At 41.9% G+C, this 14,443-nt stretch overlaps 1 protein-coding gene across 1 annotated transcript in view; it reads right to left on the reverse strand.

Annotated features, from left to right (window-relative positions):
* Nucleotides 1–3,351: 3,351 nt before the first annotated feature.
* Nucleotides 3,352–14,443, reverse strand: part of LOC126473501 (15-hydroxyprostaglandin dehydrogenase [NAD(+)]-like) — a 97,480-nt gene continuing 86,388 nt past the window's right edge. The window contains exons 6-7 of the mRNA XM_050100590.1: nucleotides 11,749–11,906; nucleotides 3,352–3,554 (exon numbers count right to left, since the gene is read on the reverse strand). Coding sequence (XP_049956547.1) covers nucleotides 3,437–3,554; nucleotides 11,749–11,906 — 276 coding nt within the window. The 3' untranslated portion in view covers nucleotides 3,352–3,436. The remainder of the gene's footprint in view (nucleotides 3,555–11,748; nucleotides 11,907–14,443) is intronic.

A 14,443-nucleotide genomic window follows, 5' to 3' on the forward strand; every position in this document is an offset into this window, starting at 1 on the left:
CACCAGTGGCAAAAAACAGTCAATACCGTCACTGCGCGATAGCGATGGAAATGTTACCGATGATGGTGCCACTAAAGCGGAGTTACTAAATAGTTTTCCGTAATTCTTTCACGAAAGAAGACGAAGTAAATATTCCAGAATTCGAAACCAGAACAGTTGTTAGGATGAGTGACATAAAAAAAGATATCTTAGGTGTGGCGAAACAACTCAAATCACTTAAGAAAGGTAATTCTTCCGGTCCAGATGGTATACCAATCAGGTTCCTTTCAGAGTAGACACAATAGCGCCTTTCTTAGCAATCGTATACAACCGCTCACTTGACGAAAGGTCTGTTCCTAAAGACTGGAAACTAGCACAGGTCACACCAATATTCAAGAAAGGAAATAGGAGTAACCCATTGAATTATAGACCCCTATCACTGACCTCAATTTGTAGTAGGATTTTGGAGCATATATTGTACTCGAACATTATGAATCACCTTGAAGAAAATGACTTATTGATATATAACCAACACTGATTCAGAATATATCGTTCTTGTGCAACACAGCCAGCTGTTTACCATGAAGTAATGAGTGCTGTCGCCAAGGGATCTCAGATCGATTCCATATTCCTAGATTTCCAGAAGGCTTTTGATACCATTCCTCACAAGCGAATATTAATCAAATTGCGTGCGTATGGATTATCGTCTCAAGTGTGTGACTGGATTCGTGATTTCCTCTCAGTGAGGTCACAGTTCGTAGTGATAGATGGTAAATCATTGAGTAGAACAGAAGTGATATCCGGCGTTCCGCAACGTAGCGTCATAGGTCCTCTGCTGTTCCTGATTTACGTAAATGATCTAGGTGACAATCTGAGCAAGCCCCTTAGGTTGGCTGCAGATGACGCTGTGATTTACCGTCTAGTAAAATCATCAGACGACCAATTCCAATTACAAAATGATCTAGAGAGAATTTCTGTATGGTGCGATAAGTGGGAATTGGCACTAAACAAAGAAAAGTGTGAGCTTATCCACATGGGTACTACAAGAAATCCGATAAATTTTGGTTATACGATAAATCACACAAATCTAAGGGCTGTCAATTCGACTAAATACCTAAGAATTACAATTACAAGCAACTTAAATTGGGAAGACCACATAGATAATGTTCTGGGGAAGGCGAAACGAAGACTGCGCTTTGTTGGCAGAACACTTGAAAGACAAACCCACTAAACAGACAGCCTGCATTACACTTGTCCGTCCTCTGCTGGAATATTGCTGCGTGGTATGGGATCCTTGCCAGGTAGGATTGACGGAGGACATCGAAAAAGTGCAAAGAAGGGCAGCCCGTTTTGTGTTATCACGCAATAGGGGTGAGTGTGTCACAGATATGATACGTGAATTGGGGTGGCAGTCATTGAAACAAAGGCGGTTTTCTTTGCGGCGAGATCTATTTGCGAAATTTCAATCACCAATTTTCTCTTCCGAATGCGAAAATATTTTGTTGACACCCACCTACGTAGGGAGAACTGATCATCATAATAAAACAAGAGAAATCAGAGCTCTAACGGAAAATTTAGATGTTCCCTTCTCCCACGCGCCACTCGAGAGTGGAATGGTAGAGAAGTAGTATGAAAATGGTTCAATGAACCCTCTGCCAGGCACTTAATTGCAGAGTAACCATGCAGATGTAGATATTTTTTCCAACCACTATATGCTGAGTTTCTGATTCTACTCTAAAATTCAGTACCTTACACATTTTTCCTGCAAGTTCCACTTCACTAGACGTGATGGCATCCATGTTTGATTCTTTACACTTGGATTCACGGGGAAACGTGTTTCCTACACTTACGTTTCATTTTCTCATAGGATATGTTGCACATGTATGCCCCACTAGTATTTATTCTCTTGTAAGAAATTTTCAGTGATCCAGGTAAGTTGACGCTGGCGCAGTTCTTCGAGGTATTCTGCAGCTGAGACGAAGTAAATGCAAATCTTCACATTCACCACGAAAGTTCTATGTTTTCAAGCTCTGCCAACAGGTGACAAAACATTTGTCCATGGTGTAAAAAATTTAAGCTTTTAAATCAATGTAATCAAAAGATTTGCCCACTTACGAGTATGTCACATATTTTGAAACTCGCCAACTCACTCACCGAAACCTATAGGGTAGTTTCCGTTGACATAGGATCATGAAATTTGGCAAGAATCAAGGTTTCAAGATACAAGTAAAATAATACAAAATGTTAAAATTGTTAAATTATAACTAAATCGCATAAAAATTTTTGCCATTGCGACACTCTTTACATTCCTCTGGCAGTCTGGCTAATTTTTTTCTCTAGTGTCGTATGTGAGGACATCACTATTCTTCTCAAGTTGTAATAGATTATTTATGGCGCGTTTCATTAACGAATACATGTATTGGATAGTACAGTTAAAACGCCTAGCTTCTCGAACAGGCTACAACAACCCAGATGAACACCACATATTATTCTTACTACTCATTTTTATGCCATCTATACTTTCTTTCTAAGTGATGAGTTAACACCAGAAAATGACGCATAAGACATTATGCAACGGAAATAAGCACAATATGTCAGCAAGTTAATTAGTTCGTTTTCAGGTTTAGCAATTATACGAAGAGCAGAAGTACTTGAACTTCACTGTCTGGGAAGCTCCATAATATTCTTCCTTCAACTCAAGTTTACATCAGTATATACACGCAAAAATTTTGATCAATCTAATCTGATAACTGACTCTTTTTTATTTTTTACGTCCTACGTCAGTTGTTGCTATGACACTATCTGTTCTACAGAAATGAATATCGTTTGCTTTCTCAAAGTTCTTAGGGAATGACCATGTTTCAGAGAATCACTTAAATAGCTCTTTGGCAAACATCATTAACAATGTTGCTTTCTCTCTAATGGGATTTATTATAACACTGGTATCGTCAGCAAAAAGTACCAATTGTGCTTCATAACTGTTAAGTGGAAGGCCATTCACATATTTAAGGAATAGGAGCACTGTGGGAGTCCCATTGTAATTTCTCCCCAATTATTAAAATTTTCACCTTCCTGCATTGTTTGAATAATTCATGGCACGCATTATTCATTGTTACACACTATGATGGCCATTTGAAATAGTAGCCCTAACTCTGAAGCATCATTTCGCAACATGTCGCTGTCTACAACCAAGAAGAATTTTATGGAAATTGACTTCAGCTGCAAAAAACTAAGCACTTGAAAGAGTAACCTTTGTGAATGGGATTAACCTCAAACAACGTTTCACCTTCTAGGAAAAGGTTCCCACATCGCCTGTAGGAGCCAGTTATACCAGAACATGGGGTATGTCCAGTGGGTGGCAAACACACAGAGTAACTCTTATTGCTGCACTCAAATCACCTATGCTTTATTCATGATAATGTGACGTATACAAAATGAAAGATGTGTATAGCAGTCCTTATTGGACGAGGCGCTGGTAGACGATCTCCTTGATCTTGTTGTTGTTGGCCATCCAGACGGAGCCCGACTTGCCCTCTCGGATGGCAGTCATCATGCCCTGGGCGATGAAGTCAGGCCTGTGAAGACAACACACGCACACACACGTCATTTACATTGCTCCGAAATAATGTACCGTAGTAAGTAACAAAAGCAATTCCAACTTCCACATGAAATTATTTACTAGCTGGGAGTTAGCAGAGGAATCATTTTATTGCTATGTAGCATATGCTTCAGAAGTTAGGGAACAGTAGACAGCGATGGGGCAAGGTTAACTATGTGCAACAACAAAGTGGCAGGATCACTGTACCCGACCAAGGCGAACACCCATCACAGCAGAGGATCTGGCTTCCTACTTCTTTATAACAATTTATTACATATCTTATTTATGTAACTTTTGAGCATGAGTTTCTGGTTAGGGTACATTAGGTTAAATTTCAGGTGGGAGACTTGCTATCTTTATGTGAATCACTCATTAATAGGACGTGACCTTACTACAGACACATCTGTGTTTCACTTAGTTAAAGAAACTAAGAGGCCTAAACTAGTGAAATAAACCCGATGAAAAATATTAGCTCCTATTTTAGCACAAAATACAAAGATAATAGTCCATATGCTGAAACCATGGAATATAATCATTGTTTACTTTTACTATTTTACTTTCATGGTAGCAGAGATCCTAAATGCTTTTACAACGCTGTCCCCACTTCTGATTGTTACGTTTGTCCTCACTCATGTTCCTGCTACTCCTCATTGATTTCGTCTTTCTGCAGTTTACTCTCAAGCCATATTCTGTGCTCGGTAGACTGTTCGTCTCAATCAACAGGTCCTGTAAGTCTTCCAAACTTTGGGCGAATCTTATCGGTGCCCTATCATCTACCGGCATTTCAACTTCAGGGTGATGCAATGACATTGTCATCATTTCCGTCAGTGCTTCATCAGTGTACAGGTGGATCAGTAAGGAGCAGCAGATTGGAATGCAACCTCTCTACTTTTTAAATAGACCACTTCTTTGTTTGTCTTTTTATTGTCCCCTCTTCACTCTCGTAGACATTATACAGAGTGCACATACAGCCCAGTTACCGTTTAAAAAAGAATCATAACTTGGAAACTATTAGAGACAGAGAAACGTGATTTGTTGTAAAACATTTAGCACCTCTTTTTTTCCTGTGTAATTTCTTGCAGATTATGACTTGGACTGCATCTAAAAGAAGGCAGACCAGTTTAAGGTGGAATGTGTCATCTGGTACGCTGTTTCCAGGTCTGCGAGAAAGATACCGCGGAATTATCAACGCCAGTATGGGAAGACACCAACGGCAGAAACACGAATAATGAGATCGTTCAAAAATTTTAAAGAGGCAGGCAGTGTTAAACGTATTCCTCGAAGTGTGAGTCCCGTGTGTCTCAGACACCTGTCAACATAGGGTAAACTACATTTCCACACAGCCCAGAGAAGTCACTTCGTCGCGCTTCACGCGGATTGACGAAAGCACGATCAATTGTCCATAAAGTATTACAAAAGCAGTTACGCCTTTTTGCATACAAAATGGAAACGCTCCAAGCACTGCAGCCAAACAATCGTCCTCTGCGATATGCATTCGCGTGTTCCAGGATGACCCCTACAGATGCTGACAATGACTATCTGGGAAAGTGCCTGTTTCCAGATGAAACAACGGTCCGCATTTCTGAACATGTGAATTGCCTCAGCGTTAGGAATTGGGGCCTCAGAAAAAGCACGCAACTCACGTGAACACAATAGTGATAGCCCAAAGCTTCGCGTTTGATGTAGCCTGATTCGTGAGAGGTCTATGTTTCTTCGCAGAAAAAACCGTATTGGAAAAGCTTACTTAATAGTGCTCGAACAGTTTTCGCTCGTATGATGGCGCAGTCCCACGATGGAATTTGAAGGTGTGGGTGTACTGAGTAACACATTTCCTGGGAAACATCCGGGTCGCGGCGGTCACATCGCACGCCCCCTGCGCTCTCCCGATGTCATGCCTTTTAGCTTACTTTTTGTGAGGTTACGACAAGGGTCGCGTGTACACAACACCAGTCAATGACATTGCTACCCTTCGTGTACGAATCAGTGAAGCGACTATTGGTGCTGCGATGCTGACCCGTACGTAGGGAGAACTCCTAATGTCGCCTTAATGTTCTAGGAGTAACAGGTGGGGTACACAATGAAATTCTAGTATAGCAAAAATAAAACGTTGACAGCTGCTAAACGTTTTACAATAACGCAGGATGCGTTGCCTCTAATACTTTCCAAGTTATGCTATTTTTACATGGTAGCCGGACTTTTGGACGCTCTGTATATTACCCGTCTTTAACTATAGCTTAAAACTATTTTTCTGAGAATTTCAAAAGTCTTACATCACTTATTGAATGTTTTTCCTAGGTCAAAAAATCCTGCAAATGTTTCTTGATTTCTCCTGAGTCTAATATCCATTATCGATCGCAACATCAGAACTACGTCTCTCGTGCCTTTACCTTCCTTAAGACCACAGTTTTCTCTTCTATCGTCCTGTGTATCATTCGTGTCAGCAACGTGGAAGCAGGAGCTGTTAAGCTGATTGTGTGATAGTTTTTACTTTTATATGGCCTCGTTAGCAATGCGTCTATGTGGGTGATATTCTTCCCAAAGCCTGACGGTATGCCTCCAGACTCATAGATCCTACATACCAACTTGATTACTCTCATAGATTCTGTGCACTAACTTGAATACTCGTTTGTTTCCAATGATACTGTAAATTCCGAAAGAATGTTACAGGTATCAATCCCTTACTCCTTGTTTCTTGACAACCGTTCCAAAGACTTGTTAGTCTAACACTGATTCTCCAATGTCTTCCTAATCGACTTCAATTTCTCCTTATATCATGTTATGACACAGTTCCTCTTACTCCTCATTCTCTCAGAGGCGCTTATTTTAATCGACTCTGCGTTCAACAGTGAAATTCCTTTTGCCCTCTTAATGCTGAAACGCTCGATCGTAAATTCACCGAAAGTTATTACGACTTGTCCATTTTCCTAAGCTGTCCATCTGGCGAACATTTCTTTTTCGATTTCTTCACATTTTTCCCGCAGCCATTTCGTTTTAGTTTCCTTCCATCGTATATCCAGTTCATTCCTAAATCATTTGTATTACTTTATTCCTTTCTTTTTCCAGAACATTTTTCTATTTCCTGCTTTGGTGGATTAATTGAATTATTTCTTCTGTTAAGGAAGATTTCTTCGCAGGTATCTAAACCTATCTGCCTAACGTCTGTGAGTGCCCTTTTGGAGGTTGTGCCATCCATGTTTAAGTCTTATATGTGCCATGGCGATAAAATAGGAAACAGCGTCGTGTTGTGAAAATGTAGTGAAGTGTGAAATGAAACCCAATAAATGAGTTCGCAACGTATAAAATGTGTAAAGAATAGCAGATGACGATGTTAGCTTTGGATAAAACTCATCAAGCTCTCTGGCGTAATAAACATATCACGCGGCGTCAAGAGAGAAAATTGACAACCCTTTTTGTCTCGCTGTACAAGAAGGAAGTTGTGTAATAGTAGCTCTGGCGCTTACTACTTGTGAAACGAAAACGTGTGTATTGTAAATGTATTACTTTGTGCTTAATTTCAGAATACAATTCAATAGTTAAAATATTAATTTACTTTGTTCCTTTCTGAAAAGCTCCTCTCCTTGAATTATTAAGCAAACGCGCAAGAGTTTTCTAACGGCCATAAGCCATTGCATGTCATTGTCATAAACCGCTAATAGCTTTTTATTTAATAATTTGCGGGCTTCGCCTGTCTTCCTCAATAATATTACAGGAACAAAAAGCAGTAGAATATTTAGTCTTTTAATAATACCATAGAACATGAGAGCTCAGGAATATTTTTTTTACGTAATAAAATGCTCTAATCGCATCGATTTCGCTTCACGAAATCAGATAACACTGAATGTTTTATTTAAGAATTTATTTAAAGACAAGTTCTGAACAGATAACAGAAGTCGAAATTTTTTCATTCTGGATGATAAAATAATAAAAATTACTTTAATAAAATAATTTTTCGTGGAGGTATTATTGTCTATGTAACTAAATGAAGGCAGTTTGTTTACTACCATACGCGATTCGCTTCTTTTATTTGGAAAGCATCATCAGTGCCTGAAATACACGTTTGGTTTTACACATACAATAAACGAATTATGTCGTAGATAAAATACCCTGTTATATTACATTTTATCGTGTTTTTCTCTTGTTTTTTTAGGTTAGAATGAACTTTTGTAGCACAAATTCCGTAGTGTGAACTTATCGTTCGGTGTTACTTGCGATTTCCAGCGCTGTTAACTCATGTGTGCGGTCCTGGAGCTGTATTTGTTAGTTTCCAGCTGGCCGATTTCTGGCGTTCTTTCACCCACTCTTGTCACCTCGCATATATCGCTTACACTTTCCATTTTGTGATCAACATATGTGTGTTTTCGGTTTATAGTGTTGCCAACTGTTGTTGTGTGTTTGTCTGCTTTTTGTGGTTTGATATTTTCATTTGTTGTGCATGCGTGTGTGAGTGTTATTTTACTATATATATAAGTTTATGTGTGTGTGTGTGTGTGTGTGTGTGTGTGTGTGTGTGTGTGTGGGAGGGGAGAGAGAGAGGGAGAGGGGGGAGGAGGTTATTCATTAATTATTTATCATATTTATCATGGTTACAATTCGGCGTTATTGTTTTGATGGCTAGCATGATCAGAGAGTTATTGCTTATATAGATTTGGCCGTTGAGTACCTTCTTTTCCATTGCAGTGGCTCTTTGTATGTGAACGTCTTCTTGCGATGTCAGGATGTTTTTGTTGTGATTATTCACTCTGATAACTGTCATGTCACATTCCATGTTGAATGGTTCATGTCCATGTTTTATCAGGTGTTCGGCGAAGGTAGAATGGCTATTTTCATATATCCAGCTCCTTATACGTTCTTTATATCTAGTTTTGAAGTTCTTGATTTACATTCTTGGCACTCTAGCTGGCGTATATTGTTCCCTGGTATTTAGCTGGTTTGTCTGTTGCTTGTAAATGTGATTGAAGTGTGTTTCTTGTTATATGTAATCCCTGTTTCTTTGGTATATTTGCTATCTTGTGTGTTGCTTTGTGTTTGTATGTAAGAACGCGCCATATTTTTCTTACAGAACACCTCACTCATCTCGTCATCAACTAAAATAGAGGGGAGACCCCCGCCTATATTTGCTTCTTTCCACTTACCACAAAATAAAATGCACTCAATTAAAATGTGGCTACAGTGATTTACGCGCAACGGACACCTCTGGATCACCTCATCTTGCTGGAGTGAGCGACATGACGAACGTCATGGCCACATTGTTGACTGCAACTTATTGTTCGTCACTGGCAGCCATTGCTCCTCCCACAATTGGATGTAACTCCCTGTGTAACGTCACGTACGCTGCAGGTCTCCTTGGCAGCTTTGTCTGCCTGTTCATTTCACCGAATTTCCACTTTCCCCGATACCCAGCCGAATTACACCGTCTTCCCCTGTCGCTCCAGGAAGTACAGTTGATCAAGTGTGAGATGGGTTATTTTTTATGCTGGGTACGTGTGCTACAATGACTGTAGGGCACTCAGGGAATTCCTGCAGATGAGAAACGTTGCCCTGAAGACACCTCGTCTGGTAGGGCGAATTCGGGACACGCGGAGCGGTGCGGAAATTACAGTGTAGCTATGGGGAAAGCAGATCCTCGAGACACTGTCGGGAAATACGACTGTACAGTCAAGGGACTTCCCTTGTTGGGAACCTTCTGTGTACGCAACTTTAAAAACGCGATGCCTCTCTCACATGTTAAAAAAAAGATATTAAAACGAAAAATCTGGAGTGTAATCTTTCTTAAAATTCGTCGACTCTAAAATACACTACTGGCCATTAAAAGTGCTACACCAAGAAGAAATGCAGATGATAAACGGGTATTCATTGGACAAATATATTATACTACAACTGACATGTGATTACATTTTTACGCAATTTGGGTGCATAGATCCTGAGAAATCAGTACCCAGAACAACCACCACTGGCCATAATAGCGGCCTTGATAGGCCTGGACATTGAGTCAAACAGAGCTTGGATGGCGTGTACAGCTGCCCATCCAGCTTGAACACGATACCACAGTTCATCAAGAGTAGTGACTGGCGTATTGTGACGAGCCAGTTGCTCGGCCACCATTGACCAGACGTTTTCAATTGGTGAGAGATCTGGAGAATGTGCTGGCCGGGGCAGCAGACGAACATTTTCTGTATCCGGAAAGGCCCATACAGGACCTGCAACATGCGGTCGCACATTATCCTGCCGAAATGTAGGGTTTCGCAGGGATCGAATGAAGGGTCGTAATAGATCTGAAATGTAACGTCCACTGTACAAAGTGACGTCGATGCGAACAAGAGGTGACCGAGACGTGTAGCCAATGGGACCCCATCCCATCACGGCGGGTTATACGCCAGTATGGCGATGACGAATACACGCTTCCAATGTGCGTTCAACGCGATGTTTACAAACACGGATGCGACCATCGTGATGCTGTAAACAGAACCTAGATTCATCCGAAAAAAGTTTTGCCATTCGTGCACCCAGGATCGTCGTTGAGTGGACCATCGCTGGCGCTCCTGTCTGTTATGCAGCATCAAAGGTAACCGCAGCCATGGTCTCCGAGCTGATAGTCCATGCTGCTCCAAACGTCGTCGAACTGTTAGTGCAGATGGTCGTTGTCTTGTAATCGCCCCCATCTGTTGACTCAGGGATCGAGACGTGGCTGTACGATCCGTTACAGCCATGCGGATAAGATGCCTGTCATCTCGACTGCTAGTGATACGAGGCCGTTGGGATCGAGCACGTTGTTCCGTATTACCCTCCTGAACCCACCGATTCCATAATCTGCTAACAGTCATTGGATCTCGACCAACGTGACCAGCAATGTCGCGATACGATAAACCGCAATCGCGATAGGCTACAATCCGACCTTTATCAAAGTCGGAAACATGATGATACGCATTTCTCCTCCTTACGTGAGGCATCACAACAACGTTTCACCAGGCAACGGCCGGCCGAAGTGGCCGTGCGGTTAAAGGCGCTGCAGTCTGGAACCGCAAGACCGCTCCGGTCGCAGGTTCGAATCCTGCCTCGGGCATGGATGTTTGTGATGTCCTTAGGTTAGTTAGGTTTAACTAGTTCTAAGTTCTAGGGGACTAATGACCTCAGCAGTTGAGTCCCATAGTGCTCAGAGCCATTTGAACCATTTTTGAACCAGGCAACGCCGTTCAACTGCTGTTTGTGTATGAGAAATCGGTTGGAAACTTTCCTCATGTCAGCACTTTGTAGGTGTCACCACCGGCGCCAATTTTGTGTGAATGCTCTAAAAAGCTAACACCTGGATATCTCAGCATCTCCTTCCTGTCGGTTAAATTTCGCGTCTGTAGAACGTCATCTTCGTGGTGTAGCAATTTTAATGGCCAGTAGTGTAACTCTGGACGCCTCTGGAAGCCAAGGTGGAGACGTACTCCAACCTAGGCGTAAAACGTTAAAACCAGTAACATCCATCTCCAAAAGTCAGTCATTCGTGTGAATCCCATAGGGCTTCCTTGTTAGAACATGAGGGAGTCTTTCCATCAGTGACTGTGCAACGCTATGGTATGCGGGTTTGTATGGCGTGGACAGTGTCTTATAGACCTCTCGCACCGTGAGTGGGCAGCGACTGATGTGAAGTGGAGGAATGAGTGAAGGCGTAAAACTATAGAAGGAGACAGAAGCTTGAATACAGTAAACACATTCAGTTGGATGTCCGCCCCCATAGCTGAGTGGTCAGCGTGACGGATTGCCGTCCTACGTGCCCGGGCTCGATTCTCGGCTCTGTCGGGGATTTTCTCCGCTCGGGGACTGGGTGTTGTGCTGTCTTCGTCATTTCATCCCCATCGGGGGCGCAGGTCGCCCAATGTGACGTCGAATGTAAGAAGACCTGAACCAAGGCCGGACCAGTCCCGCAAGGGGCCTCCCGGCCAATGACGCCAAACGCTCATTTCCATTTCCATTCAGTCGGATCTCAGTTGCAGTAGTCATTCAAGATGAAAAGGCTTATCCAAGGTAAACTAGCATGGAGAACTGCATCAAGACCACATCAACATGTACTTCATGTGTGCTAACAAATGCTTGCTACGTCATCAGACATTCTACAAATGAAAAGGTACTGACTGCGGGTATGTCCACTAAACGCCAATGAAATTGAAAAAGAAAGTGGTACGAACGTGTTGAGGGGCCCGTAAGTGGGTATGACGTCGATCAGCGACTGCTTGACGTAGTCGTGCAGGCAGTAGTGGTGGGCATCGTTCACGAGCGGCGTGTCCGTGGGTCCCGGGCACAGCGCCACCATCCTCACGCCCGTCACGTTCACGTGCAGATCGTCCTGAAACACAACACATTACGTCACAGGCCCATATTCATCCAGTGGTATTCACTGTCAATGGTGATGTCCTCAAACTTGCAGAATTTAGGCACAAGTCGCGTCCCGAAAAATGCAAACCACATGAGACAACATACAAGGTCCGCTGCTTCCTAATGACTCATAAGATATACTATAATCAGATGAAAATTATTTGACTCTTCAAACGTTTGAGCCGGTTTCCACCAGTCAAAGGACTCAATGTCACGTCCACATTTTGCCACTGCCAAACTGCCACAACTATTGGTCAGCTTACTTCCAATTCCTTGTCCAGCTTTCTTTATTGATGTGTTTGGATTCCGGATCTTGGATCTGGCCCTCTTATTCGGTCACACACACACGCACACACACACACACACACACACACACACACACACACACACACACACACACACAAACAGACACATAACGATTCTAATCAGTGCCACATGTTTCAAACATAGCACTAACCAAACGCTACCGGATCCTTTCATGCAAGACGCGATTCAGTGACACATATACAGTTATTATAATCACAGAGATCGGCTTACTTTAGATAAGCTTGTAAGAGGTCCATGATTAAGGAATTTGTTACTAGCGCAATCGAGTTGATGTAATTTCGATGTATTGCTCACGCGCTGCCTGCGATATGTAAACTATAAGAGAATCTCAGACCAAAGAGCAGTGTTGACTGCAGCAGGAACTGTGTAGCAGTAGCAGTAAGTAGTTGCTAGCGAGCAGTCTGGTGTATCGTGTTGGCTGGGCCGGTCGTGTGGAGCGATGGCGGAGCCTGAGCGTTGTAGGATAAGGTAAAAGCAGCCTCGCGCATATGTAGTATTGTTAAATCAAGTCCTATGTAAATGTTTTAAAAAAATCTCTTAATAATAATCTTTCTCATAAAAAGTAACTTTTGACGATCATTCATCTCAATTTAAAGAATTTACTAATTTCTCCAATCCATGGTCATCCCGATTATTGCAAAGAAAAATCAGTTGTTCTTTTTATATATGACAAATCTATCGGCCAGCATTGCACTCGGCTGTACCAGAAAAATTTCTTATAGGAGCAGATATATATGCGTTATCCGGCGACCTAATTGAGGTAAGATTTTTCAATTTATTCAGAATGAATTTTCAGGGCCATGACGCAGCACTGCTGACGTCCAGAATTTACCAGGTTAAATTGACAGTCAATTATTGAAAGGTTATAAGTGAGTCAGAATTTTTGTTATTAGGAGATTAGTCACATTTTATTGTTCCAAGATTACAGAATTTATCTGAGGGAGGTTACGCTGAATGTGAACGACATAATTACATTTTTTACTGTTGAGAGGTTTAGGAATTTTTCTGTTTTGAGATTACACTAAATGTGAATATTATTTATATAATTTTTTTATTTTTTGTGGGGAGGTTACAAGCTTTGCATGATATTACAAGAAGCCGAATTTTTGAAGGCTACAATTCATTGTTGAGACTGGCGGTGTAGTTCGTACTGGTTAGCGCTGAGACCTGACACGTAGAAGATCGTAGTTTAGGAAGTCATCAAACGCGGCGAATCTTAAACTTCCTGGCAGGTTAAAATTGTGTGCCGGACCGAGATCCGAACTCGGCCCTTTTGACTTTCACGGGCAAGTGCTCTACCATCTGAGCTACCCAAGCACGATTAACGCCCCGTCCTCACAGCTTTATTTCTGTCAGTATCTCGTCTCCTACCTTCCAACTTCACAGAAGCTCTTCTGCGAAGACTGATGACCATAGTGCTCAGAGCCAATCTTCTGCGAACCTTGCAGAACTAGCACTCCTGGAAGAAAGGATATTGCGGAGACATGGCTTAGCCACAGCCTGGGGGATGTTTCCAGAATGAGATTTTCACTCTGCAGCGGAGTGTGCGTTAATGTGAAAGTTCCTGGCAGATTAAAACTGTGTGCCGGACCGAGACTCGAACTCGGGACCTTTGCCTTTCGCGGGCAAGTGTTCCTGCTCATTCTGGCAGCGAGTCTTATTTTATTTCTAAATCCAATCCAAAGACTTTGATTATTATTTTTATTCAGTTGATTATTTTAAATGGATTTTTTTTATTTCTAATACTTTGCCGCGTCATTTCCGTCATGGTACTGATGTTTTTAATAGCTCTTATTTTTCATCCTATCATTCTTTTCTGTTTGGAATCAGTCTGTCTCACATATAATCTGCAACCAAGTGCCAACCGGGCTGGTCATCGGTTGATAATGCGGCAGCTTGTGTAGGCAGTGTAAGGATTGTTTCAGGTAACCAGTGGAAGCGAGAAATTACAGTTTGCTTTTAGCGCTGACACTGAAATTTTTCTTGTAATAAGCTGTTGTAGCTCCGTCATAAGTTGCATTGAGAGTTCTCTAATGAACGTCCTATGTGGTGTATTAGCTGTTGTTGAGTCGCCCATAGTGCCGCTTTCATCATCACTGCAGGGACAGTTTTTGTATGTAGACTATCACCTGTATTTGTCACACGCTACGTATGGTTTGAAAATGAACACACGTGTTCGAA

The sequence above is a fragment of the Schistocerca serialis genome, chromosome 4 (assembly GCF_023864345.2).
Source record: "Schistocerca serialis cubense isolate TAMUIC-IGC-003099 chromosome 4, iqSchSeri2.2, whole genome shotgun sequence".
Lineage (NCBI taxonomy): Eukaryota > Metazoa > Arthropoda > Insecta > Orthoptera > Acrididae > Schistocerca > Schistocerca serialis.